This window comes from Diceros bicornis, chromosome 24 (assembly GCF_020826845.1).
Source record: "Diceros bicornis minor isolate mBicDic1 chromosome 24, mDicBic1.mat.cur, whole genome shotgun sequence".
Lineage (NCBI taxonomy): Eukaryota > Metazoa > Chordata > Mammalia > Perissodactyla > Rhinocerotidae > Diceros > Diceros bicornis.
Window position 1 is genome coordinate 44,772,561 of NC_080763.1, and position 25,785 is coordinate 44,798,345.

General features: G+C 58.1%; 1 protein-coding gene across 1 annotated transcript; it reads left to right on the forward strand.

Annotated features, from left to right (window-relative positions):
- Window positions 1-1,140: 1,140 nt before the first annotated feature.
- Window positions 1,141-25,779, forward strand: HHIPL1 (HHIP like 1). Its single transcript, XM_058567683.1, has 9 exons — window positions 1,141-1,489; window positions 7,330-7,976; window positions 10,758-10,901; window positions 13,200-13,528; window positions 13,988-14,114; window positions 15,912-16,057; window positions 19,005-19,086; window positions 22,344-22,426; window positions 24,782-25,779. The coding sequence occupies exons 1-9, from the start codon at window positions 1,211-1,213 to the stop codon at window positions 25,315-25,317; spliced, it is 2,373 nt and encodes a 790-aa protein (XP_058423666.1). The 5' UTR covers window positions 1,141-1,210; the 3' UTR covers window positions 25,318-25,779.
- The last annotated feature ends 6 nt before the right edge of the window (window positions 25,780-25,785 follow it).

Genomic DNA, 25,785 nt, shown 5'->3' on the forward strand with positions numbered 1-25,785 from the left:
CCCCCAGCAATTTGTCAAAATAACCATTTAAGCTGCCCTGCCAGTTTATGGCTCCAATACTGTCTGCTCCAGGTGAGCAGACTTCAGCTGTGACTCTGGATCTGCTTCTCTCCAGATTTTGGAGTGGCAGTTGGCCCTGGGACCTCCGTTCTCTAGTGGGTCTAAGAAAAATCATTGATTTTCAGTTTGTGCAGCTTTTTGCTTATTGGCAGGGCAGGAGCGAGAACTTTCAAGCTCTTTAAGTGTCCGAGCAGAAACGGAGACACACACTTGGGCTGTCCAGTACCAGCTCGCTGTGAAACGCTGGGCAAGCTCCTGACTCTCTGGCGGCTTGTGCTCCCTCATCTGTATGATGAAACCTATAACCCAGTGAGTGATCTAGGGCAGAAGCTGGGTGGGGGCTGCAGGATGGAGAGCTGGATGCCCACCCGGGAGGTAGGCAGGAGTGGGAGGGAGGAGGCCCAGCAGTTCGGGCTGTAGGGGAATCTGTTGGTCCAGGAGGGGAGAAAGGGAAGAAGCCTGGGGTGGGGGCCCAAGGTGGACTCTGGAAGCTGCCGCATCCTCCCTCCCCACGCCCAGGCCTAGGTTTCACTTCTTGTGCTTCCCGGGGCAATAGCACCTCCCCTTTAACCTGCTGCATCCCCATTTTTAAGCGACTCCGTGAGAATTCCCAGCCACTGGCTCCATTGTGTCCCTCCCCTAGCCGGGTGAGAGGTAGGACTGGAACCCAGGAGTCCAGGCCTCCCGCCCCGGGTTCCTGCACCTCCTGGGCTATATGGCCCCCGGGGAGGGAAGCTGCGTCCCAGGCGGAAACGGGAAACAGTCCGCACCCGGACCCCAGGAGGCCAAGCCACTGCCACTGTATTTGGAAAGGCTCCCGGTCCAGGGAGAAGGCGCTGCCCGAACAGCAGGAACAGAGGTGGTGCAGTGTTCCGAGTTCTGTGCCGCGCCCTCTTCCTTCAGTCTCGCCGGGTGTCCCCGGCCAGAGGTGGCCTCCTGGCAGGAGAGGTCCCCAAACTCGAGGCCCTGCAGGGTGGGCCCGCCCCTTCCCCGCCGCCGGAGCGCTCCGAGAGGGTGCGGGCGAGGCGGGAGGCGGGCGCTCAGGGCGCGGCCGGCGGCTCCCCGGGGGCCGCGCCGGGCCCGGGGCGCCCTCCCTCCGCCTCTTCCTCCGCCGGCCGGGCCGGGCCGGGGCGGAGCGGGCGGCGGCGGCATGGCGGGCCGGCGGGCCGGGGCCGGGGCGCTGCTGGCGCTGCTGGCGCTGCTGGCGCTGCGGGCGCTCGGGGCGGCGGCGCACCCGCAGTGCCTGGACTTCAGGCCGCCCTTCCGGCCGCCGGAGCCGCTGCGCTTCTGCACGCAGTACTCGGCCTTCGGCTGCTGCGCCCCCGAGCACGACGCGGCGCTGGCCCGCCGCTTCGGGGCCCTGGCGGCACGCGTGGACGCCGCCGAGTGGGCCGCGTGTGCCGGCTACGCGCTCGACCTGCTGTGCCAGGTGAGCGGGCGCGCGCCGGCCTCGGGCGCCGCGGGGAGGGCGGCGGGGCGAGCCCGCTGGGGAGAGCATCCAGACTGGGCAGCAGGCTTTGGAACCCGAGGCCCCCAGCGCGAGTAATTTGGCGCGGGGCGAGGAGACGGGCATCCTGGGACGGCCCTGGGCTTTGCCATTCACTTTGTGACTTGGGCCTTCTCTGGGCCTCAGTTTCCCCTCCTGAAGCAGGAGGGATGGACAGATGATGTCATCACTCCCTGAGTTTGGGGGCCCCTCTGCCCCGGGACCTCCTGGAGTCGGCCCCCCACTGCCCCGGGAGCCCGTCCTTATCCGGGCACCAGAGTGGGAAGCCTTTGTCCCCTCAGCGCTCCCCCGCGCTGCCCCGGGGACGTTGGAGCCGCGGGACCCTGCAGAGGCCACGGTCAACGATCTAGCTTGGGTTTGTCGACGGGGTTGGGGGGACACTGCTCCCAATGAGGGCCCCTCCCCCGCCCTGAGGGGGCAGCCTCTGATGCCCCAGTCGCGATGCCCCAGGCGCTCCTGGCCCCCACCCCGTTCGTGCTGTGCCCCTCCCTGGAATGGCGCCCACCCGGCAGAGGCGCTCTCATCCTTCAGGACCCCCTGAGTGGCACCTCTTTGGTGAAACCTCTCTGACCGCACCTCCCCTCCGAGGGCAGGTGCGGCGGCAGAATGTGCTTTAGCTGTTCGTTTTCCTCCTGCGTGGGTGTGATTCCCGGTGTCTGACAGGAACCCGGGCCGGTAATGGGGTCAAGACTGGGAAGCACTAAGGCTGGCCCTGGCGCAGCACCGGGCTGGATCACGGTGAGAGGCAGTGAGAGGATTGAGGGTGGAGGGGGTCCCAGGAGGGGGACAGGGCAGGGTCCCAGCCTTCAGCCAGCAGGGGGCAGGCGCTGTGGGGAGCGGGGGGGGGGGGGGGGGGGGGGGGGGCTGGCTTGGAGTCAGACATACCGGAGTTTGATCCTGGCTCTGCCCCTTCCTGGCTGCGTGACCCTGGGCAGGTCGCCGCTGCACTTCAGTTGCATCATCTTTAAAATGGGGGCAATCTTAGCCACCCCCCAGGGTTGTCACATGGACAGACTAAGTGACACACACAAGGGGCTCAGTGGACCATTCAGGTTGGATTTCTCTACTGTCTCCTTGCTCCCCACTGGCTGCCCGGCCCTGGGTGTGGACTGAGCTAGGCCCAGAGGCCCATTCAGGGAAGGCCCAGAGAGGCAGGGACTTGCTCTGTGGTCACACAGCCCAGTGGTGGCCTTGGTGGGCACTTGGACTACACTCATTGCCAATGTGAGCAGGCCATCTGGGTGGGACATAAGAGGGGCCGGGAGCGGATGCGGGCCTGGGGAGCTCCAGAATGCAAAGGGGGGGCCACTCACTGAGCTCCCATGCTGTGCATCTCAGGAGAGTCAGAATGGTCTGGTCAAGCATCCACCTCCCTCACCAGCCTGGGGGCTCCTCAGGACCGGGTCTTGTGGTCTTCCCAGCCCCGGTCACATAGCAGGGTTCATGCGTCCACTCCGCATTTGTTTATGGAGCACTTACCACGTGCCGGGTTCCGCAGGGCAAATACGGTGGGCAGGTCTGAGGAGGAGGAAGAGAAGGGTCAGTCCACTACCCCTCTCCTGGCCGGAGGCTCCCCTCTCTCCTTGGGAACCTTCCCAGGACCGCCTGGCCTTGAGCAACCAGCGGTGGAATGGCCGCTAGCACCTCACCAAGACGTCTCTGGGAGTGACCTCATGTCTGGAGTGAGGTTGGAGAGAGAAGCAGAGGCTGGATCACAGTTCCCTGGCAGGGCCTTGTGGGAGGGCAGGAGAGCGCTGGCCAGAAGACTGCCCTCTCTGTCAGCCAAGGCTGCGTCTGGATTCAGCGCCTCCTGATTTCCACTGAGGGAGGTGGCTGAAGCGCCTTATTTACAAGTTTCAGTCAATAATGGTATTCAGGCATTCACATCTGCCTTAGGGAGATGGACTCCAGACAGGAGAGAAACCATGAAACATGCCCGCACCCAAAGTCCCCTCCAGAGCCTGCCCCATCACACCCACGGTCCCCTCCAGAGCCTGCCCCCCTCTGGCACCCACAACTCCTACAGATACCCAGGATGGCTCCTTAGCCTGGAGGGCAATTGTCCTTCCTGGCCCCTTCTCACTCTTTCTTGGGGCTTTGCCCTCATCCAGCTGATGCCTGTGTCATCAGGAGAAAAGACAGCTTGTGACATGTGGCATCTGGTCCCCAGTGTAGTTGGAGTGAGTCATTGCACATGATGAACTTACCCTATAACTGAGATTGCCTCCCTGAGAACCTGAAGTCATCAAAGCCTGGTTTCTGATGGAAATCTATGTGGAACGTACTCTGCAGTCTCATGTACTGGGCAGACATTTCCCCAGGGCCTGTGAGAAGTTGGCCCTGGGCTGCGTGCTGGGCCTAGAGGCAGTTGGCAAGTTGCTGGCCCAGCCTCTAAAGTCCCCTTGTTCACTTCAAGAGACAGACACACAGATTACCAGAATGCACAAAAGCCTTCCCAAGGGTGACCGAATACTAAGGGGGCAGAGGGAGAAAGACCAGACTTTCCCTGGAAAAGTCAGGAAAGACTTCCTGGAGGAGGGAACATTGAGTTACATCTCGATAGCCCATTTTGTTTGAGCATTCACTGAACAAATACAATTATCATCTCAATTTATTCCTCCTAACAGCTCTATGATATTGGAATTCCTTTTCCCTTTTACAGATGAAGACATAGGCACAGAGAGGTTAAGAAACTTGCCCAAGGTCACACAGGGAATGGTAGACTCAGTCTCCAGTGTGCTGTGACTCCAAAGCCCTTCTCTTAAGCACTTTGCCATATTGCCTGCCTTCTTGAAGCCCCACTGTGTGCTGGGCCCTGGGGTCCCTGCCCTGGAGGGTCCCACTGTCTGTGGGGTGGACAGAATGCAAAGAGATAATTAAGTCCTAGCTAAGGAGACCAGCTGAGCCATGTCTGGCAATGGTGAGGTGACAGCAGAAGCGGAGAGCTCACCCCACAAGCTGCAGAATTACAATTTGGTGCATGTTGTCTCTGAGATATGCACAGAGGGCTGTGAGACTATCCAGATGGGCCCAGGGGGAGTCAGGTTCCTGGGACAACGGAGGAGTAAAAGAATACTTTTGAGTTGGGCCTTGAGACTTGCATAGCAGTTTAGCAGATGCAGAAGTGGGCAAGGAGGGAATGTCCTACAAGAGAACATTGTGCACCAAGACTCGGTCTCCCTAAAGAATAGGTGGTGGACATTAGAAGCCTGTGGGACTCGGCACCATGAGTCCTGAGTGTCAGCGAGTGGACAGTGGCATCCTTGGGCGGTGAAGTAGGCAAGCTGTTTGTCTCTGTGCTGAATGGCCCAGCAGCTGAGCGGTGTGATACCGGGTTGGTTTTCCAAGGGTTTTCTGCTGCCTTTCCCCGCTGACCACTGTGAGGCTAGTTGTTGATTGTCCCCCTTGCCAGCAGCAATCCCTGCACCCTCTTGTCATTTCCTGCTTCTGGACTACTCAGGGCTGGGCCCCAGGTTTGCATTGTGAGTAAGTAAGAGTTCATGGGCCATAAGTAAGGGCCTGCCAGACCCAGTGCTTTGAGGCATGGATGCTGAAATTCCCCCCTGGCTCCCTGGAGGCCCTCCTTGCTCTCTCTAGTTCTGAGCTGGGCTTTGATGAGTGGAGGGTGCTCAGATTGGCTTCCAGAAGTCTGTTCTGCTCCCCGCTGTGTCTCTGGAGCCCAGCACAGTGCCTGGCACATAGTCGGTGTCCAGTATACACTTGTTGAATGAAACGTTGCTGACTGATCAGGGAAGAGCCCCGGTCTGGGCGTCACGAGGCCTGGGTCTGAGCCCTGGCTTGGTCGCTTCTCGGCACATGGCCTTCTTTGAGCCTCACCTCCTCATCTACACATAGGAGTCACGATGTCCCTACCTTGCAAAGAGTCAATGAGGTGTGTGCACACGGACCCTCCGTGGTCCAGTCACAGCCACTGGCTGGACTCACAGGAGGCTCCAGTGGAGCCGTGGGAGGGACGACCCTGCACAGTGGCCCGGACCCGGCCATCTGGCCCACTTGTAGGCCGAGTGGTGCTTGTGAAACATGGCGTCCCTGTCACGCCTGGGATAGTGACTGACCCGACCCGCAGGCACATATCACCAAGTGGCCACAGCCCCACAGTAGCAGTAGACGGGCCAGGAGGACAGGCGGTGGCATGACCAAAAGCCACAATCGTGTAACGGGAGGGAGCGGCCCTGGCCTGGAGCCTGAGGACACAGCCAAGAGGGCAGCCTGCCACCCACTGTCCCTGGAGGTGGTTCCTGGGTGGTTCCTGTTGGAACCTGGCCTGGCCCTGCCTGGGAGGGGGAGTGTGTGCTCCTGTCAGTGCCTCCCCTACCTCGGGAGGAGCACCCCCGAGGCCTCCGGGGGCCCACAGCTGAGTCATACCAGGCCTTGGCCTGGGGAGCTTATGGTGGAGGGGGGTGTGTCAGACACAGTCAAATAATTACACCTGCGCAGGTCGGGCACTCTGACCGAGGGAGGTCCTTACAAAGGTGGGGGAGCTGAGGCCTCTGGGCAGGTGGGGTGCAGGGAAGGTGCCGCAGCGTGGGGGGCACTTAACTAGGCTTGGGGGTGTGTAGGTAGGAGCCAGCCAGGGGAGCTGTGAAAGACCCCGCTTCTCCCTCCTGCCCTCCAACCCCAGCTGTCCACTCTGGCACACGACCTGGGTCAGGGGTCCCTGTGGGCATTGGGCATTACCATGCACTCGCACACGTACCCTTGCTGGGGAGAGGGGGTCGGCCCGAGACCAAACCCAGACTCCTCCACTGACTGAATGGCCCTGAATGGCACCAGGGCCTTGCCTCAGTCTCCCCATCTGTAGCACTCTCTCCCTCGTGGGCTCTGGAGGTAGAAGCCCTTATTCACCGTTAAGGGCTGGCCAGGGGTAGGTTACTGTTTGGCACCTTCCTCCAGCCTCCACTACAGGCCTACTATGTGCTAGGCATTGTTGTAGGCTCTGGGATAGGGAGTGACCAAGACAGGCAAAATTCCTGCCCTCAGGGAATTTATATTCTGAGGAAGACAGACAATACACATGTAAACATTAGTTTTTATTATACTATCAAGGAATGTTAAGCTTTTTGATGTTTTGTTTTTTTAAGCCCAATGAGAGGCCGGGGGAAACGGGGTTGTGGATGGGTGGTCAGGGAAGACCTCTCGGGAGGTGCCCCTCTTTATTTAGGGCCCTAAGTAAAGTGAAGGAGTAAATAAATCATGCAGATATGGGGCAGAGGCATCATATTAGAAGAGGAAGTCTAGGGGCAGGCCGGTGGCATAGCCGTTAAGTTCATAGTCTCTGTTTGGCGGCCAGGGGTTCGTGGGTTCGGATCCCAGGCACGGACCTACGCACTGTTCATCAAGCCATGCTGTGGCAGCGACCCACATACAAAATAGAGGAAGAGGGGCCCAGATGTTAGCTCAGGGACAATCTTCCTCACCAAAAAAGAGGAAGTATATACAAGTGCCTCAGATCCTTTCTGGTACACGGTAGGTGCTCAAGAGTAGCTGCTGAGGCTTTCGTTATTAGGAGTAGTAAGAATATTGTGGTTATTTGTTCTAACAGAAGCATTAGGCAAGAGAAAAGGAAAGAGGGGGAGGGGATACAGCCCTGCTATAGTTGAAACCAATCATAATACGCGCATGGCATTGTCCCCATTTTATGGATCAGCAGCCTGAGTTCTAGAAGGTGGGGTGACCCGCCTCAGCTCACATAGCTGGCAAGTGCCACCACAAAGCACCCTGAGCCATCCCTGTCCCCGCAGGAGTGCTCGCCCTACGCCGCCCACCTCTATGACGCCGAGGACCCGTCCACACCTCTGCGGACGGTGCCCGGGCTCTGCGAGGACTACTGCCTGGACGTGTGGCAGACCTGCCGGGGCCTCTTCCGCCACCTCTCGCCGGACCGCGAGCTCTGGGCGCTGGAGGGCAACCGCGCCAAGTTCTGCCGCTACCTGTCCCTGGACGATGTGGACTACTGCTTCCCGCGCTTGCTGGTCAACGAGAACCTCAACTCGAACCTGGGCCGCGTGCTGGCCGACGCCAAGGGCTGCCTGCAGCTGTGCCTGGAGGAGGTGGCCAACGGGCTGCGCAACCCCGTGGCCATGGTCCACGCCCGCGACGGCACCCACCGCTTCTTCGTAGCAGAGCAGCTGGGGCTGGTGTGGGCCTACCTGCCCGACCGCTCGCGGCTCGAGAAGCCCTTCCTGAACATCAGCCGGGCCGTGCTCACCTCGCCCTGGGAGGGCGACGAGCGGGGCTTCCTGGGCATCGCCTTCCACCCCAGCTTCCGGCACAATGGCAAGCTCTATGTCTACTACTCGGTGGGGGTCGACTTTGACGAGTGGATCCGCATCAGCGAGTTCAGGGTCTCCGAGGACGACATGAACACCGTGGACCACCAGTCTGAGAGGTGTTTCCCGGGGAGCCCAGGCCGGGAGGGGCAGGGCTGAAATCTGCCGGCACGCACGCAGGAGCACTGGTGTATGACCGTGCTGGTTCACAGTGTGGGCCACACGGGTTGTTAAATACTTTGAATATCATGCCCAGTGAGGGGGCTGAACCCCATGTTCTGGGGGTCGGGGGAGGGACAGTTGCCAAACAGACATTACAGGGTCACGTCCAAGCTCCTGGATCAGGCACTTTAGATGGGTCATTTCATTTGGTTCTCAAAAAGCCCAGTGAGGTCAAGATTATTTTCCCCATTTTCCAGATGAGGACGCAGAGGCTTAGACAGATGAAAGGACCTGTTGTACTAGGTCACACAGCTAGGAGGCGTCAGAGCTGGGACCCTGGTCTGTCTCCCAAGCCCATCCCAGGCCCCACCCTGTCTGCTATGGCCCAAGGCCCCGGGGGTGAGCCCCACCTCCCTCTTCTCGTCCCCTGGACCCTCTGCCCCTCCCTGCCCTCAGCAGGTGTATCCGTTCCTTGCCTCCCAGCTTCTGCTCCTCTCAAGACCGAGCCTCCTCCCTGTGTATTATTTATGTCCCAGCTGATTTTAAAATGGGTTTGACCTGGCCGGCATGAAGGGCTTACGCATCGCTGAGTCCAGTAGAAAAATAAACCATGGACCGGGCAATTCAATAGGCAGAATCTGATACTGGGAATTAGTCACTCAGGTGTTAGAAAGGAGGAAAGAGCAACCTGGGGAAGAAGGGAGGCGGCTCTGAGTTTAACAACTGAAGGATGCTGCCTCTATTTCTTGGGCTGGAAAGACAGAGTGAGGGGTGGGGTTACTGCAGCCCCGGAGCTGGGGACCCTTGGTGGAAGCTGGACCTGGGCGGGCCTGGCAGGGGGAACTGGAGCCAGGGAGAAGGTGCGGCTACTGCCAAGATGCTGCCTGAAGCAGAGAAAGAGATGGAGGAAATACCCTGGCTTCTCCCTTCCTCGCGCCCTCCAACCTCCTGCCAGTGCCTTCCATTGGCTGAACCTAGCTAGAGGCCAGCTAGCAAAGGAGCATGGGAAATGTAGTTTGCAGAGCTGGCCCTCTGAAGTAGAGAGCAGTTAGGAGGAGGGCCAGGACTGGATCTGAGGGCAAATAGGCAAATAACAGCACAGCACGAATTTGATAAACCTGTAAAATCTCGACAGGGAAAGTATACAAAGGAGAAGGAATCAAATATGCTGGCTGTGAGGGCAAATATTGATCTTGTCATGAAGCGTTAATTTTGACTGTGAGCTTCCTGGCAGCCAGAGTAAAAGGAGAAAACATAATTCTCATCTTATTGCACAACCAGTTCTCCAAGAGAGACCAAGTTTATTACATGGATCTCACAGAGGGGAGACAGAGGGACAGAACGGATGTGTCTTCAATAGTGACTTTTAAAAGCTGATTCCTGATAAAGACTGAAGGTGGATATACACAACATATACAGATGAACATATTTTGGAGTGAGAGTTCAGTGAGGGTCCTCTGGGGACCTCACAAGTACAAGCCTGGAACTTGACTCATGCAGGGGGAGGGGTAGGTATGGCTGGCTCAGGGCAGGGCCAGGAATGAGTGGTCGCCCTTGGCTGAGTCAGCTGTCAGTCTCTATTCCCAGGGCTGGGATTCCAATGGGAAGTGGATGGCCAACAGTCTGAGTTGTCCTCCTTATGGAGGAGGATCTGGAGTTCGGGGCTGTGTACTGCTCACCAAGTCATGGGTGTCGGCCTCGAAACAGAAAGCCTTCTCATCTTGGCTCTGAAGGAGCCAAAAGCCTGGGTTCAAGTTACTTGGTCTCTTTTCTTATCTGTATTAATAAGGGATTAACAGATCCGTGACCAATACTAGAAAACCTAAACCAGCCTAAGCGTTTTGGTCGGAGGGAATTTAATACAAGGAGTCGTCTACACAGGTGTTGGGAGGGCTGCAGAGGGGAAAGGGAAGGTTGAGTTACCTGAAGGTTAGTAACCACAAGAAGCTAGAGGAAGAACAGGGAACAGTCTGTGCTGCTGAGTTTGCTGCCCCAGTACCCAGCTGTCTGGGCAGACACCCAGGAGTCCACGTTCACCAGCCACTGTTGCCATCTCCTCAACCGCACTTCTGGAGGCAGTGCCAGAAGCCCGGGAGACATGGCTTCTCCCCTCCACTTGCCTTCCACTCTCCATGGGCAAGCTGTAACCAGATGCCAGCTGGCTGGCAGTAGAGTGGAAGGTTTCCCACCATGGCAGTAAAGGAGGTGGCTGAGGGGTGAGTGTAGAGCTGAGCACACCCACACCATCCAGCCCACCTCCTCAGAAGTTATGGTAAATGACAAATGAGGGACTGTGTAGAAAATGCTCAGCTGAAGTGGCTGGCGTGTGGGTAGTTATGATGATGAAGAGACCAGCTGTGCCGGTGATGGGGTCAACAGTTTCACGTGATCATAACAGGGCAGGTGCTAGCAGTGGGGAGCAGTAGAAAAAGCACTAGACCAGAACTAGAAGACCTGAATTCTAGTCCCGGATCTGCTACCTATGGGCTGTGTGATCTTGGGCAAGTTGCTCAACCTCTCTGAGCCTCCAGGTCCTCATTGGTGCAGTGGAGTGAAGTATCCCTGCCCAGCCTACCAGATCCTTGTAAAAATCACCTGCTGTAAAGGAAATGAAGTCTTGCGACTGTGAAATGGCATCCGAGAGAGAGGAATGGTAATTGCTGTGATCTTGTTTTGTGTTTTTGGCTCCTGTGCAGAAGGCTGAGGTTTTTTTTGGTGGGGGGTTAATCTTCTTTTAGGATAATCCTGGAGATTGAAGAACCAGCCTCGAACCACAATGGGGGCCAGCTCCTCTTTGGGGACGATGGGTACCTCTATATCTTCACTGGAGATGGCGGGATGGCCGGAGACCCCTTCGGAAAGTTTGGAAATGCCCAAAACAAGTATGTTCTGATTGGGCTGGCTGGTGGGTTGGTTTACGTGCTCTTCTGGTGCCATGCAGTGTAGGGCTTAGAAAGGGCTTTGGGCCCTAGCTCAGCCTGCAGCTAGCCAGCTGGGGACCCCAGTCAAGTCGCTTGCTCTCATTAGTTAGAGGGAAATAATCGTCTCCATGGGGAGGCTTGTCGTGGGGAGTAAAGGCGATCATGTTTGTCGAGGGCTGGGCGCAGAGCCCACTTGTCACAGCTTCCTGAGAAGTGGCATCAGAGAGCCTCTGGGAAGATGAGATTTGCTCTGGTCAGCCCAGCCCTGCAGGAACCAGGGTAAGGAAAGCGTACTTCCCAGACCAGAGGGGGAGTGTGAGCTGGTTGGAGCAGGGTCGTGTGGGCCGTGGGTTTTCTGCCCCGAGGGTCACCCAGGATGGCCCAGAAATTGAAGCACAGTCTTGCTCTCAATTACCCACTTCCTGGCCTGAGCAGATGGCCTGCTGCCATTCCTTTCCTCACACACACACACACACACACACACACACACACACACACACAGAGTCTTGTGAGTGTAGACCAGGATATCCAGGAGTCTCAGGGCAGCCTCCTCCACTCTCGTAGCCAAAATGACACAACCTTCCTCAGCCCAGAAAGTAAAAATAGCGAGTGTGATGTTGATTACGGTAATTAAAGTGTTCCCAATGTGTGACTTGTGCTTTCATATGTGACAGTGGAAGAATCATTGCAGCTTTCTCGTGTTTGGGATGTGTTTAGAGATGAAGTTGAGAAAATAGAAATTAAGGATTTGTGGATAATTGGACAGAACTTAAAACATAATTTCACTGCTGTGAGTTTTGCCCACTTACATATGGAAGCCTGCGCGTGGTGTGTGGGCTCCGGGCTGTAATCTGCAGCTCGGTGCCGAGCAGGCTGGAGGGTACGGGAGGGGAGGAGCTCACTGGGGCAAGACCTGAATGTCGGTAATAGGGGATTAACTGGGGGCCATCTATTTGGGTGGGAGCGTTTGTCACCATTAATAGAGGACACTTGTGAGATGTCTTTGATGGTGGGGGAAATGCGTGGGTGCTGATACTGCGTGAGAATGACAGGTACAAAGTTCATCAAATGGGCAAACCATGCCAGTCCTGCCTGGAGGGGGTACAGCAAAATGCTAACGGCAAGGAAAAAACCATGTGGTAATTACATAGGTGCCTCAAAAATCACAGACAAAAAGGATGTGTTCTCCTCAGTACATCTTCAAGGACATTGCAGAGTTTCCCCATCGTGTGTCACTCTGTCATGTGACGAATGAAACCCACAAGCAGCTACTCACCCCTAGGAGCTTCGTGGAGGTTAGGGCCGAACCCCTGTTCTACGTGGCTCTGGAAGGCACGACCTAATGTCCTCTCCCTCCAGGAGCCCCAGAAGCTGCATGGCGCCGTGGAGTGGCCTGGCTTCTGTCCAGAGCTCCCTGGGGGACTTGGCAAGTCGTCCCCCTCTCAGAACCTGGGCTGAGGTAGGGGTGGTGAGTGTGGGAGGAACTGAACCTCCACTGAGGCCTGTCTGCTCTCTGACAGGCTGTGGTTCCGCTCAGGAAGGCCCTGGGGGTGTGTGGGAGAGAAAGCAGGAACATCAGCCTCAGTTTCCTGCTAAGATCTGCAGCGCCCTCTCCCCTCTCCCAGTCCTGACCTGTACTCTCCGTGTGGTGCACTTGACTTTGATTGCAGTCGTTCATTCATTCACTCAGCAAACACTTCATGATTCACGGTGCTGGATGAAAACCGTAAATACAAGTCATTTTTCTAGGAGCATTTTTGCTCTGTGGCACAACCCTGTAAGGCAGGAAAGAGAGGGACCACCTAATGTTACAGGTGAGGCATAGGGAGGGTAGAAAGAGTGTTGTCCTAAAGAGCTGGCGTTTCTGCCTGGGCTGGACCCCAGCCCTACCATCTACTAGCTGTGTGGCACTTGGGCACGTTCTGTGACCTTTCTGAGCTCAGTGGCCCCACCTGTAACGTGGGGATCACAGTGGTACCCACCTACCTAGAAGCTTTGATGAAAGGAGCAATAGATGGCAAGCGTGTTCAATGCTTGAGACAGGGCCTGGCACACAGTCAGGTGCCCGATACGTGTGGAATGAATGATTGAGGTTCCCCAGCTGGTAAGGAGCTGCGGAGGACTTGATCCCCTGGGGTCTCTGGCCCCACAGCAGAGGTGGACTTGTGCTGTTGGCCCCCGGCCCCTGCCGCCGCCCGCGGTGGCCGATCTCCCTGGCACAGGGCGACCCCGAGCCGGCGCCTTCTCCCCCGGCCGCAGGTCGGCGCTGCTGGGCAAGGTGCTGCGCATCGACGTGGACCGCAACGAGCGCGGCCCGCTCTACCGCATCCCGTCCGACAACCCGTTCGTGGGCGAGCCCGCCGCGCGGCCCGAGGTCTACGCCCTGGGCGTGCGCAACATGTGGCGCTGCTCCTTCGACCGCGGCGACCCGGCGTCGGGCGCGGGCCGCGGGCGCCTCTTCTGCGGCGACGTGGGCCAGAACAAGTTCGAGGAGGTGGACCTGGTGGAGCGCGGCCGCAACTACGGCTGGCGCGCCCGCGAGGGCTTCGAGTGCTACGACCGCAAGCTGTGCGCCAACGTCTCCCTGGGTGACCGCCCCCCGCCCTCTCCGCGCCCCGGGGACTCCCCAGCCCGGATCGGTCCCCCCTCCCCCACAGCTGTGCGCCCGCGCCCCTGGGGATCCCTTGGACCTGGATCCACCCCACTGGATGTGCGCAATGCCTCCGTTGGGGACCCCCGCGCCCTTCCCCGGGACCTCCCCTCGCTTCGTCCCCTCTCCCCACCTGTGCTGGGCTGCTCCTCGCTCTTCTCCTCTCCGCTCTCCACCTCACTCTCTCTACCCCTGCAAACCCATGCTCTTTGCAAGCGGTAAGCACCTTCCTCCCTGGGTGACTATCTGGGGCCCCATTGTGGGCCTTCCTAGTGACCACACATCCCCTTGCCCCGCAAGACTCGGGACCACCACGAAGGTTTGTTGTGGGCGAGGGGCTGGCCCCACCGATGACCCGCAGGCCACAGACTCACCCCGGCTTCTCTCCGCTCTGCAGACGACGTGCTGCCGATTTTCGCCTACCCGCACAAACTGGGCAAGTCTGTCACGGGGGGCTATGTGTACCGGGGCTGCGAGTACCCCAACCTGAACGGCCTCTACATTTTCGGCGATTTCATGAGCGGGTAAGCAGCCTGACAGCAGTTCTGAGGGGCAGGGAGGGCAGAGGTGGAAGGTAGGGGAACAGGAGCAACTTCCTTGACAGGCTCGGGGCCATCTCTTTCCTGAGGAAGCCAGGACCTGTCTTTGCACCAACTGACTGGAGCCGTAGGGAGCATCGGTCCAGGAGTGGTTAGCCTGCTGGGGAGAGGGGAGCTGGGGCTCCAGCTGAGGACTGACTGTGGGGGCCCATAGAGCCTTGCTGCCCAATTCCCACCTGTATGTATGGCAGTACCTCCTCCACCCAGCCAGCGGCTAGAGAGTGTGTGGGGGCTGTGGGGACATGGCGGGTGGGATGAATCACACCCGGAACATACCTCCCCAGCCTGCTGTGGGCCGACTCTTCCCAGGGCAACTTATGGAGCCTCATAACCACCTTGTTCTCCCATTGTACAGAGGAGAAAACTGACGACCATAGAGGCCCAGAGAAGATATACACCTGGCACGATGTTTAAAAGTGCAGCTGAGATTGCCTGGGTTTGAGTCCTGGCACACTTATTAGCTGTGTGACCTTGAGCCAGTTAATTCACGTCTCTGTGCCCACATTCCCCATCTGCAAAATGGAGATGATCATAGTACCTGTCTCCTAGGGTTGTCTGAGGACTGAATCAGTCAATACATATATGGCATTTAGGATCTAGTATGTGCTCAATATCTGGTGGCTCTTAATTATTCCCACCCTAGCCTCTGCACATGAGGGTGGCTGAATAGGGTTCCTCAGGAGAGGAAGTAAGGAATCTGAGGCTGGCAGGAGAATTCTCACCTTGTGCAGGCTGCTGACCTGGGTGGGTTTGTGGCCAGTACGTCTGCACCTGGAGCTGAGAGAAAATCCTGACCTGGGTCCCTGGATGCTGGATCCTTCTTCCAGCTCCGCCCCTTCCTTGGGGTCTACCTCTGGGACTCAGCTATCCCATCTGGAAAATGGGTCTGGATGAAGCCTGTTTTTACGCCGATTCTCCTATCCCCTTCCGCCCTCCCCCAGAATTGCCAAGTCACCTGACCACAGAAATTCAACTAATTTTGCCAACTCTTCCCAAGCCCCTCTGCTGGGTCAGGCTTTGTGCCAGGGCCAGAGCGATGCTGTTGAAGAGTACCTCACACCCGAGTCAGAGAGACAGACCCACACTCGGTCCACTCCGGTCCAGCCTCAGAGAGTCTGTGCACAGTGCTGGGGAAGCCAAGTGCAGGGGCAGGCAGGAGGGCCTCCCAGAAGTGGGGCCGTCTGAGCAGGGCCTGGAGTATCAGCAGGTGATCGACAGGCGGTGACGGGAGTAAGGGGCGAGATCAGCATATTTGAAAGATGCCCAAGCTCCATCTCATGCTCTGAAGTGGAGGCAGCTCCAAAGTATATACAGACTCCTGGGTGCCAGCCTGGGAGGGTTCTGAAACCTAGGTCAGCTCCTGCCTGCCTCCTGCTGGTCAGTGGGCGGGGCTGAGCTGAGGGGGCAGGGACCGAGCTGGTCTCCTCCCCCTGGTACATAGATTGCATGCAGGGCCAGCTTCATGGATGTGCAGCCTGTGCAGCTGCACAGGGCCCCATGCTCAGAAGGGCCCGCACTTGGTATAATGCTCTGCCCTCAATGTCTTGAAATTCTTAATACTTTTTAAACAAGGGGCCCTATGTGCTCATTTTGCTTTAGACCCTGCAGATTATGTCTGGTCCTGGTTGCGTGGATAATAGATGAATGAATGGATGGAATGGTGGGTGGGGTTTCCCTGGGCACCATGCCACACATGACTCCACAGCTCATCCTCCTTCGTAGGCGTCTGATGTCCCTCCGAGAGAACCCAGAGACAGGCCAGTGGCGGTACAGCGAGATCTGCATGGGCCGTGGCCAGACCTGCGAGTTCCCGGGCCTCATCAACAACTACTATCCGTACATCATCTCCTTCGCGGAGGACGAGGCTGGTGAGCACTCCTGAGGGCTCTCCATCATCATGGCTGGGGCTGGTCCCCCCACCCCATGGGTCCTTCTGGCCTGGGATTCAAGGGATTGGATCTCAGGCCTGAAATCACCTTCAGACTGGGGAGGGAGGGGTTCAGTGGGCCTGAGACCTTGCTTGGGCATCAGTCCTCATCTGGAAGATGGGAGCAGCATCTTCCCTGCCTTGGGCAGGGTTGCTGTGAAGGTTAGAGGGATGACACGGGTAGGAGTCCGGGGCGGTTAGCGGACCAGGAAAGGCTTGGTGATGGTGGAAATGCAGCAGGTGAGGGAAGAGTCCTTCCCAGACCTCCATTCCTGGTGGCAAAATGTATTTGGGCCTGTAAAATGAAGCCACATTGTCTTCAGAAAGAGGGTGGGCACCGCCTCTTGCCTGTTAGGGGGTCCCCCATTCAGGCACTTGCATTTTCAATGCGAGAAATGGGGGAGGGGAGAGGGAGACGGGCCACAGAGGCTCCATCCTGCTCCAGCCTCCTGCCTTTGTCTTTGGCCCTGGGATTGTCCCTGGACAAAAGCCGAGGGGCCCCCAGTGGGGCCTGGTGGATGCTTGGCGGGGTTGCTAGGCAACGCCCACCCGGGGGCCTTTCAAAGGTGTCCCCTGCAGGGCCTGGTGCCCAGAGCCCCCAGGCCCGAGTCTGGGAAACCTTTGTTGAACCGACAACCATCAGAATCTAAATTTTCAAAAGGGCAGGCTCAGCCCCCACTGCCCTCCCCAAGCTCACCAGGCCCCTGAAAGCCCTTTCTTTTGGTCAATAGGGGGTTAAGGTGTTTTGGAAGGAAGGCTGCTCTCTCTGCACCTTCCCCCCAACCCTCCTCCACAGAGGCAGGGCCTGGAAGGTACAGTTCCCGAGGGGCCCTTCCTCAGCCCTCTGAGTGACACCAAGTGATGGACAGCCAGGAGGAGGCCCCTCTGAGACAGACAGCCAGGGACAGCATGTCGGTGAGCTCAGGCAGGCGGCTCCGGGAAGGCCTGGGGTCCAATGCAAACAAACCTCTCCCAGCTCCCAGCTCCCGCTCCCGTCTCTCTAGCTGTTCTTCTGACACTTGCAAATTGCTCAACAAGGACCTCTGCTGGCCCAGTGTCCCCCTGGGACAGTCCACATGGCAGAGATCAAGAGGGCAGCATGGCCTCCGGCGGGGCTTAACAGTGTCGTTGGGGGCTCCCTGCCCGTGCAGGGGTTGGGGCCGTGGCTCCCAGCAGATTAAGGCTGGAAGGGGCCTTGGAGTGTGCCCAGTCCAACCCAGTCACTTTACAGATGGGGAAACCGAGGCTGACTATTCATGCCCAGTCATGGGGTGGTGGTCGGGGGGCGGGTACTGTACCTAGCCTAGCCCCTGGAGGCCTCCAGAGCAGGGCCTCAAACTCCAGCTTGGTCAGCCAAGGGAAGACAATGGAGAAAGGCCTTCCAGCTGAGGGAGCAGTGTGTGCAGGGAGCCCCGAGTTGCCCCAGGGGACAGGAGGGTAGGTGCAAGGGCTTCACAGCCAGGGAGGAGACGGGCTCCCAAGGGCCTCTCTCCAGAAAGGATACCCGGCTCCCTCCCACAGGTTACATCATCACTGCGTGGGCCTACTACCCCCCACCCAGCAGAGCTGGTGCTCCTGGAGGGGGTCAGAGGCCATTGACCACTCGCATCCTGCCCTCCCCAGCCCCCAGCTCCCCGCCACAGCTGGGTCTACCCCAGTTACACAAGTCACCTCTCAAGTGTCTTCCCCTTCATGGAATTCCCCTGGTTTCCTGGGCCTTGATTCTCAGACCCCACCCCCATGCCGCCCTCCCTGCCTGCACCAGGGACATGCCTTCCTCCAAGCTCCACCTTGCTGTCTGTCTGGCCTCTCCTTGGGGAAACCACACCCCCCCTTTGGGAGACTTTTCCACTGTCCTACAAGGACAGAAGGTACTAGCATGGCTGAACCATCACGTTGAGTCACATGTGCCTGTGTCTGGGCCTCCCAGCCACCATGTGTCCTACGTTGGTGTGGGCTTGGGGGCAGCAGATGTTCCTGAGTTCCAGGCCTTGCTTAACCTCTCACCAGCTGTGTGACTTTGGATAAGACACTTGACTTCTCTGAGCCTCTGTTTTCTCACCTGTAAGATGGGAATAATGAAGCCCAGGCACAGGTGGGGGCAAGGGCTGGGGGCAGAATGGGGGTGAGGGGAGAGGGGAGAACTCACATTCGCTGAGAGCGTCCATGGCGCCAGGTGCTCACAACTCTCCTCGCTGCGTTTCCACTACAGCCCTGAGAGGTGGAGGGAAACTGAGGCTCGGAGTGGTGCTGTCAGAGCTGCTGGCGCTCACCCGGGGCTAGGTGCAGGGGCTGGATTCACACCAGGGACTCCCTGAGCTTGTATTCTGCCTGTTGGTCAGTGGAGAGAGACTCTGGCCTCAAGGACTCTGCAGGACGGGGATCCTGGATGACGATGACAGTAACAGCAGCAATAATAGCGAATACCGATGGAGCAGTTACTCTGTGCTCTTTTAATCCTGTAAGAGCCCTAGGAGGCATCCCCTGTGGGGATGGGGTAGCTGAGGTTCAGAGAGCCAGTAAGCAGTTAGTGGGGAGCTGGGCTGTGGACCCTCACGTGTGCCCAGAGGTGTGTGGTGCTGGGCATGAAACCCAGGCAGGGACCAGGCATGGGCCTGGGTCACCAAAGGAGACAAGAGTGGAGGTCAGAGCCTGGCGGGTCCGGGCCGAGCAGCTGGCAGCCAGGGAGCCTGCGCTGCAGAGGCCTGTGGGCATCTCTGGATGCCTTTCTCAGCCTTGGCTTCCAGTTGTGGGCACTGGAGAGCTACGCTGACCTGGAACGCCCCCCTCATGGCTCGCCAAGGTTAGGGTCTGTCTCAGAGCCAGCGGTAGGTGGCATGAGGCTGGCCGGGACAGTGTCCTCACTCCTCACCTGTTTCTTGTGTTAGGGGAGCTGTACTTCATGTCAACGGGCGTGCCGAGTGCCACCGTGGCCCGTGGGGTGGTCTACAAAGTGATCGACCCCTCCAGGTGAGTCCCTGCCCTTGGCATTGCCTGAGCTCCTCCATCGCCTCATTTCCCTCTCTACACTCCCTGACATGGGTTTTGTTAATATCTCCATGGTTCAGATGGGAAAACTGAGGCTGGGAGAGGGGAAGTGACTAGCCAAGCCCACACTGCTGGTGAGGGGCAGACCCAGGATTCAAAAGCAGGATTCGAAGTCCAGCTCTTTTCACGATAAGTGGGAGCCGGAGATACGCATGGGGGCTGAGAAACATAGGCCCCACCATCACATTTTTAAAAAATAATTCTTTTTTTCAATTTTAGAATAGTTCTAGGTTTACAGAGAAGTTGCAAAGATAGTACAGCATTTCCCTTATACCCCTCACCCAGTGTCCTCTGTTCTTAACATCTCACATTATCATGTTGCATTTGTCACAGATAATGAACCAATATTGATACATTACTATTAATTAAACTCCACACTTCTTTTTTAATTGAAGTAACTCCACACTTTTTATTTTATTTATTTTAATTTTTTATTTTTTTGGTGAGGGAGATCAGCCCTGAGCTAACATCCGTGCTAATCCTCCTCTTTTTGCTGAGGAAGACCCGCCCTGAGCTAACATCTATTGCCAATCCTCCTCCTTTTTTTTTTGCTTCCCCAAAGCCCCAGTAGATAGTTGTATGTCATAGCTGCAAATCCTTCCAGTTGCTGTATGTGGGACGTGGCCTCAGCATGGCCGGAGAAGCTGTGCGTCAGTGCGCGCCCGGGATCCGAACCTGGGCCGCCAGCAGCGGAGCGTGAGCACTTAACTGCTAAGCCATCGGGCTGGCCCTCCACACTTTTTAAGAAAGGATTTCTCCAGTTTTTCCCTGGTGCCCTTTTTCCACTCCAGGATCCCATCCAGAATCCCACATTACATCTAGTCTTCATGTCTCCTGAGCATCCTGTGGTCGGTGATAGCTTCTGGACATTCCCTGTTGACCACACTTTTTTTTTTTGGTGAGGAACATCCTTTTTGCTGAGGAAGATTGGCCCTGAGCTAACATCCATGCCCATCTTCCTCTACTGTATATGTGGGACATCTGTCACAGCATGGCTTGACAAGCGGTGCGTAGGTGCACGCTCAGGGTCGGAACATGCGAACCCCAGCCCACCGACGTGGAGCATGTGAACTTAACCACTACGCCACCGGCCGACCCCAACCACACTTTTTTTTTTAAAGCTCGGATCTATTAATTATTGACATAACTATTATCATGAAAAGCATCAGCACTTCCTCCTCTCATGCCCTGCTTTTCATTTTCCTGAGATCTCATCCATCTTTATCTGCCTAGCGCCAGGATTTATGTCATTGCAGAGGAGCACACGCAAACTGTGCATTTTTCTTTGTGCATTTATCCCTATTTTGCATAAACATTTCTACGTTGCAACATCACCCTCAAAAGGATCGTTTTCAATGGCTGCATGATTTTCTGTTGAGTCATTCTGCCGTAATTGTCTTACCCATTCCTCGGACATTTAGGTTATTTCCAATTTTTTAAAAAAGAGTGCTTCTCTAAGGAAATATCACATGCACGGAGCAGCTAATTCACGCCAGATGCTGCCTTAGCCCCGTCAGCTCCTTTGGCTTGGGCAGCACCCTATCGGCTCATTATCCCCCACAACAGGGACTCAGGGAGTTTTCCAGCTCAGTCTCATGGGTTGGAGAAGCCAGAAGCAGGCTAGACTCCCTTCCCTCCCTCCCTCCCTGACCCTTCTCATCTCTTCCATTTTTCTCTTTCGGAATAAATGTGGATTTTTGCATATATATTGCATAGGGGCCCCATTACAGAACATTTGGAAAACAAAGAATTGGGAAGTGGAGGGCGTGGGGTGGGGTCATCTATTACCACCCAAACATAACCGCTGTGGCATTTTTGTGGTGTATTTCCTACCCTTTTGCACAGCAAAGTTTTTTTGTTTTTCTTTTTTTTTATGAGGAAGATCGGCCCTGAGCTAACATCCGATGCCAATCCTCCTCTTTTTTGCTGAGGAAGACTGGCCCTGGGCTAACATCCGTGCCCATCTTCCTCTACTTTAGATGGGACGCCGCCACAGCATGGCCTGACAAGCGGTGCGTCGGGGCACGCCCCGGGATCCCAACCTGCGAACCCCGGGCCGCCGCAGCGGAGCGCGCGCCCTTAACCGCTGCGCCACCCGGCTGGCCCCGCAGCAAAGATTTTTTACGTAATTCTCTTGAGGAACAGAACCCTGCTGGGTCTGTGTGAAGCGTGAATATTATTTAGAGTTCAAGGCAACCAGAAAACCTGCCCTTTCTGCAGCTTCGAGAAGTGGGTGTGCCTGGTTGTGTTCCCTCAACCTCTGGGGGAAGCGGCCACGTCCCTCCTCGGTTTCCCTCTTTTGCCAAGCTGTCTGGAAGCCACCCCGTGTCCCGTGGCTGCTTCACCCCGCAGGCTTTCCCCTCGTGCTGCTGGAACCCATGGAAGTCTTGGCCCACGTGGGTCACCCCACAATAGGGTCGGTCCCATTCAAAGACTCACAGATCGCCAGCCAAAACCCAATTAAAATGGGATTCCATTCCTTGCTTGTGCCCCTCAAAGATGTCAAAGGAGACCCAATTCACAGCCCTGGCAACCCTTCTCTGACTCTTTTCTCTCCCAGCTCTCTCAAACCCCACCCTCCAAGGCCCCCAGATCCCTCCGCTCTGCCGTCAGCCCTGAGGCTCTCGCTCTCTCCCACTTTATTCTTTAGATTGTCGTGACCTTTCCCTGGTTCCCCCAGGTGGAGGAACCTCTCAGATTCTGCAGTACCAGAAATCCAGGAACTAGAGGGGCAGAAAGAGACCCTCCTCAAAGGCTGTGGGGGTTGGGGGCCAGGGCAGGGTGCAGGAATTGGGCTGCTGAGACAGCTACAGGAGTCGCACTGGCAGGCTGGGGAGGAGAAGGGCCGTGACATTTGATCACATTCCAAGGACAGTTCACGCTCTGAATTAGAAGTGGCTCAGGGAAGGCTGAGCCCCTGGCCCCCGTGCTCTTCAGGCAGAGGCTGAGCCAGCTCTTCGCAGGCTGTGATAGGGATTCCTGTCGCTCTTAGAGCCCTGGGGGCCTGGGGCAGCAGGGAGGCTGCAGACCATACAGTAGGTACTCCACAGATGGCCACTGTTGTTACTGTCCGCACCTGAGTACACCCCGGCCCTTCCCCTCCCTGCCCAGCTGCAGGGGGAGAGCGATGTCAGGGGGCACACTCAGGGTGGGACTCACGACCTCCTGTGTGTTGGCAGACGGGCACCACCTGGCAAGTGTCGGATCCACCCTGCCCAGGTGAAGGTGAGGAGCCGGCTCGTCCGCTTTGTGCCCAAAGAAAGTAAGTGCCCACCAATAGGGACGCAGGGGGCGCGGGCAGCCCCTGCAGCCCACACCCAGCCGCCCTCCGCCAGATGTGGGTCCTCCCAGCTGGACCTGGATGCCCTTCCTCAGCCCCTGCGCCTAGCCCACGCCTGGCACACATTAGACATTCAGTTAAGGAGGGTGGGACTCCTTAAACCCATCCACTTGTGTGGTGTGTGCCCGTCCCAGACCATGGGTGGGAGTGCCCCGAAGTAGCTACAGGCCTCAGAGGGGGCACAGCAAGGGGAGAAATAGCTGATGCCAGGCAAGGTGCACTCACTTCTCGGGAGGGACAGAGAAAGAGGATATGAATGTGTGTGAGCAGGACTGGAAAGAGTTATTCTAGAAGAAGGGCCCCTAGGGGAGGGGACGTTTGGGCTGGGCCTGCATGAGATGGTTCCATTTTGACAAGTTTGGTGGGGAGAAGGGAGGCGGTGCAGGCAAAGCCACAATGACTGCCTGTGGGATCCGGGGCCAACTGAAAATGGGGTGCCCCAAAGAGGGGCTGTTCCACTGGGCCCCAGCTAGGCAGGAACAGAGACCCAGTGTGGCCAGACCTCCCAGTTCTTCAGACAAGGAGGGAATCCATCCATACATACATCCATCCATTTACCACACACACATGCTTCATACTGGGGATGTAACGCTGAGCAAGATGGATAGGGTCCCTGCCTTCTCGGAGTCTTACGTACAATCTTCTGATGTGAAAATGTTGGCAACTAGTTCAAAATTTTAAAAACCATCCCGCAGGCCAAAGGACACACTTCAGCAGGCCAAGTGTGCCCAGCAGGTTCACAGTTGGCGGACTGGGTGTGGGAGGGACAGGAAAAGGGGGAGGTGGGGCACCTGGGTGGGTGGGGGTGCCCAGCCCAGCCCCGAGGAAGAGGTGCTCCGGGTAGAGGGAGGCTGGGGAAAGGGATCAGCTCGGTGTTTTGGGAAGTTCATTCTCACCGCAGTTGGTTTTGGGCCTTGGCGAGTTTTCCAGTTACTCATTCAGCAGTTTCTGGCACTTTTGTTAGTTACCCGCTCTGTGCTGGATGCTGGGGCCACGGGAGACAGACAGAGAAGTCATTTAGTATCCCAGGCCCTGTGACAGAAGTGTGTGCCAGGTGCCATGGGGCCCCAGACCACGCAGAACTGGGGAAAGGGGGAGGGGGATGCTGGATGCTGGATGCTGAGGGTTGAGCCTGGAAGCAAAAGGAAGGGTGCACTGCAGGGGTCGGGGCATCGGGGGTGGCAGTCCAAGAGCCAAAGTGGAGAAGTCAGGCAGCCTGGGGAGCCCGAGTCCCTCCCTGTGGGTGGAGTGGGGGCCAGGTTGGGGGGGACGGTGCATCTGGCTCATGTCACGATGTGTCCTGATGCTCTGGCCCCAGCCTGTGCTTGGCTTTGTATCAAGGCCCTTTCTCAGCCCCCATCTCAGTGGTTCTCCAGGTAGGACTGGCTGAGGTAGGGGATTCAGAGGGCTTGGGCTGGTGGCCCTGGATCCCTCCCCATAGCGACTGAGTGGTCTGGGGGTCCCGCCTCCCCTGAGGGAGGCGGCGCCTGGCAGAGTGTCTGAGGTAGAGTGAGGCTGGTCCCTGTGGCTGACGAGGGCCAAGTGTGAGGGCCACGTCTTACAGGGACAGAGGGAACCGTCCACTTCAGCTTCCCAACGCCTGCTGTGTCCAGGCCCTGTGAAGGGCTAGCTGGGCAGGGGTCCCTGTCCTGCCCTCACCCCCTCTGGTCAGTGTGGGCCCCAGCCCCACCTCCAGAGAGCTCCCATCCCACCCCTTGTGATGGGCAGTGGGGCCGGCAGCCTCGGGACCCTGGAGGAAACAGCTTCCCCTGAGCACCGGGGCCCCGGGCAGTCCCAGTCCCCTCCTGCCCGTTTGCCTCCCACTCTCAGCAGTTCTTCCCTACCTCTGGGCCTCAGCTTCCTCACCTGTGCACCAAAGAGTAGACTTGCTCTGACAAGCCCTCCCAGACACCCCTTCCCTTCCACTGTGCTCATGGGTTTAGTGTGAGGGGCCTTCCCCAGCCAGACTGGGGGCTCCCAGGAGGGCAGGGCTGGGGGTGAGGGGACACCCAGCAGCAGACTGGCACAAAGCAGCTGCCAGCGAATGTTTGCAGAATGACTGAAGAATCAACTTGCACCCAGCTCCAGGCCAGCATTCTGTGGGGCCAGGGTGACCCAGGAAGCACCACTGGTGCCCCAAGAGGCACCCCACCCTCAGGGTCTGAGTGGAAGGCGGAACAAGGACATCTTTCCCGGGAGTCTGCACTCCTGGATGGAAAGCTGGGGTGGGCTGGGGCGGCTAGGGTGCCTCTGACCGCAGGCTCTTCCTCTGTGCAGAGTTCATCCGAAGGACGGAGAGCACCCCGCGGCCCACAGCGCGGGCTCCTACCAACGCTCCCCGCCGCAGCCGCCCCACAGCCGCTCCTCCCGCGCCCACCCCGCGGCCGGCACGGCCCACCCGGCGGCCTGGGGGCCGGAGAGGCGGCGGGCGGCGGCGGGGGCGGCCGGGTACGGCGGACCCCGCGCCCTCGAACGGCGCCGTGCGCCTGGTGCGGCCCGCGGGGCTGAGCCCGGGCCGCGGGCGCGTGGAGGTGTTCGCGGGCGGACGCTGGGGCACCGTGTGCGACGACGCGTGGGACAGCAAGGCCGCCGCCGTCGTGTGTCGCCAGCTGGGCTTTGCGCACGTCGTGCGGGCCACCAAGCGCGCCGAGTTCGGCGAGGGCCGGGCGCTGCCCATCCTGCTGGACGACGTGCGCTGCGAGGGCGGCGAGCGCAACCTGCTGGAGTGCACGCACGCCGGCGTGGGCACGCACAACTGCGACCACCAGGAGGACGCGGGCGTCGTGTGCAGCCGCGAGGACCCCAACCTGTAGCCGAGCGTCCTCCCTCCCGCCGGAGCCTGCCGGGGCCCTCCGCCCTCTGCGCGCCTGGCGCGTGCACGAGAGTCCGAAGGTGGAGGAAGCCGTGGGGTGTGGCGGCGGAGGTGGCCTGTCCGCAACGCTGTCCTGTGGCCCCCAGTGAGGTGTGTGCAGTGCATGTGTGTCCTCTGCAGGCGGGAAGCCACAGCTCGTGTTTGGGTCCGAGTGGTCCCTGTGGGTGTGTGGTGGTGGCCCAAGGTGTGCACTTCTTACCTTGAGCATCCCGCCCAGCAGCAGGAACACAGTCTGGTGGTGGAACCCTGAGCACTGAGGGCAGCCACCCTTCAAGGGCAAATGTGGCCCCTGGATGCATTAACAGAGGCACAGCAGGCAGACTGAGGCAGGGGACCAGGCCTGCCCTGCCCACGACTGGAGTGAAGGCCCCAGAGCAGCTAAGAAATGCATGGCCTGAGCGTGGCCTCA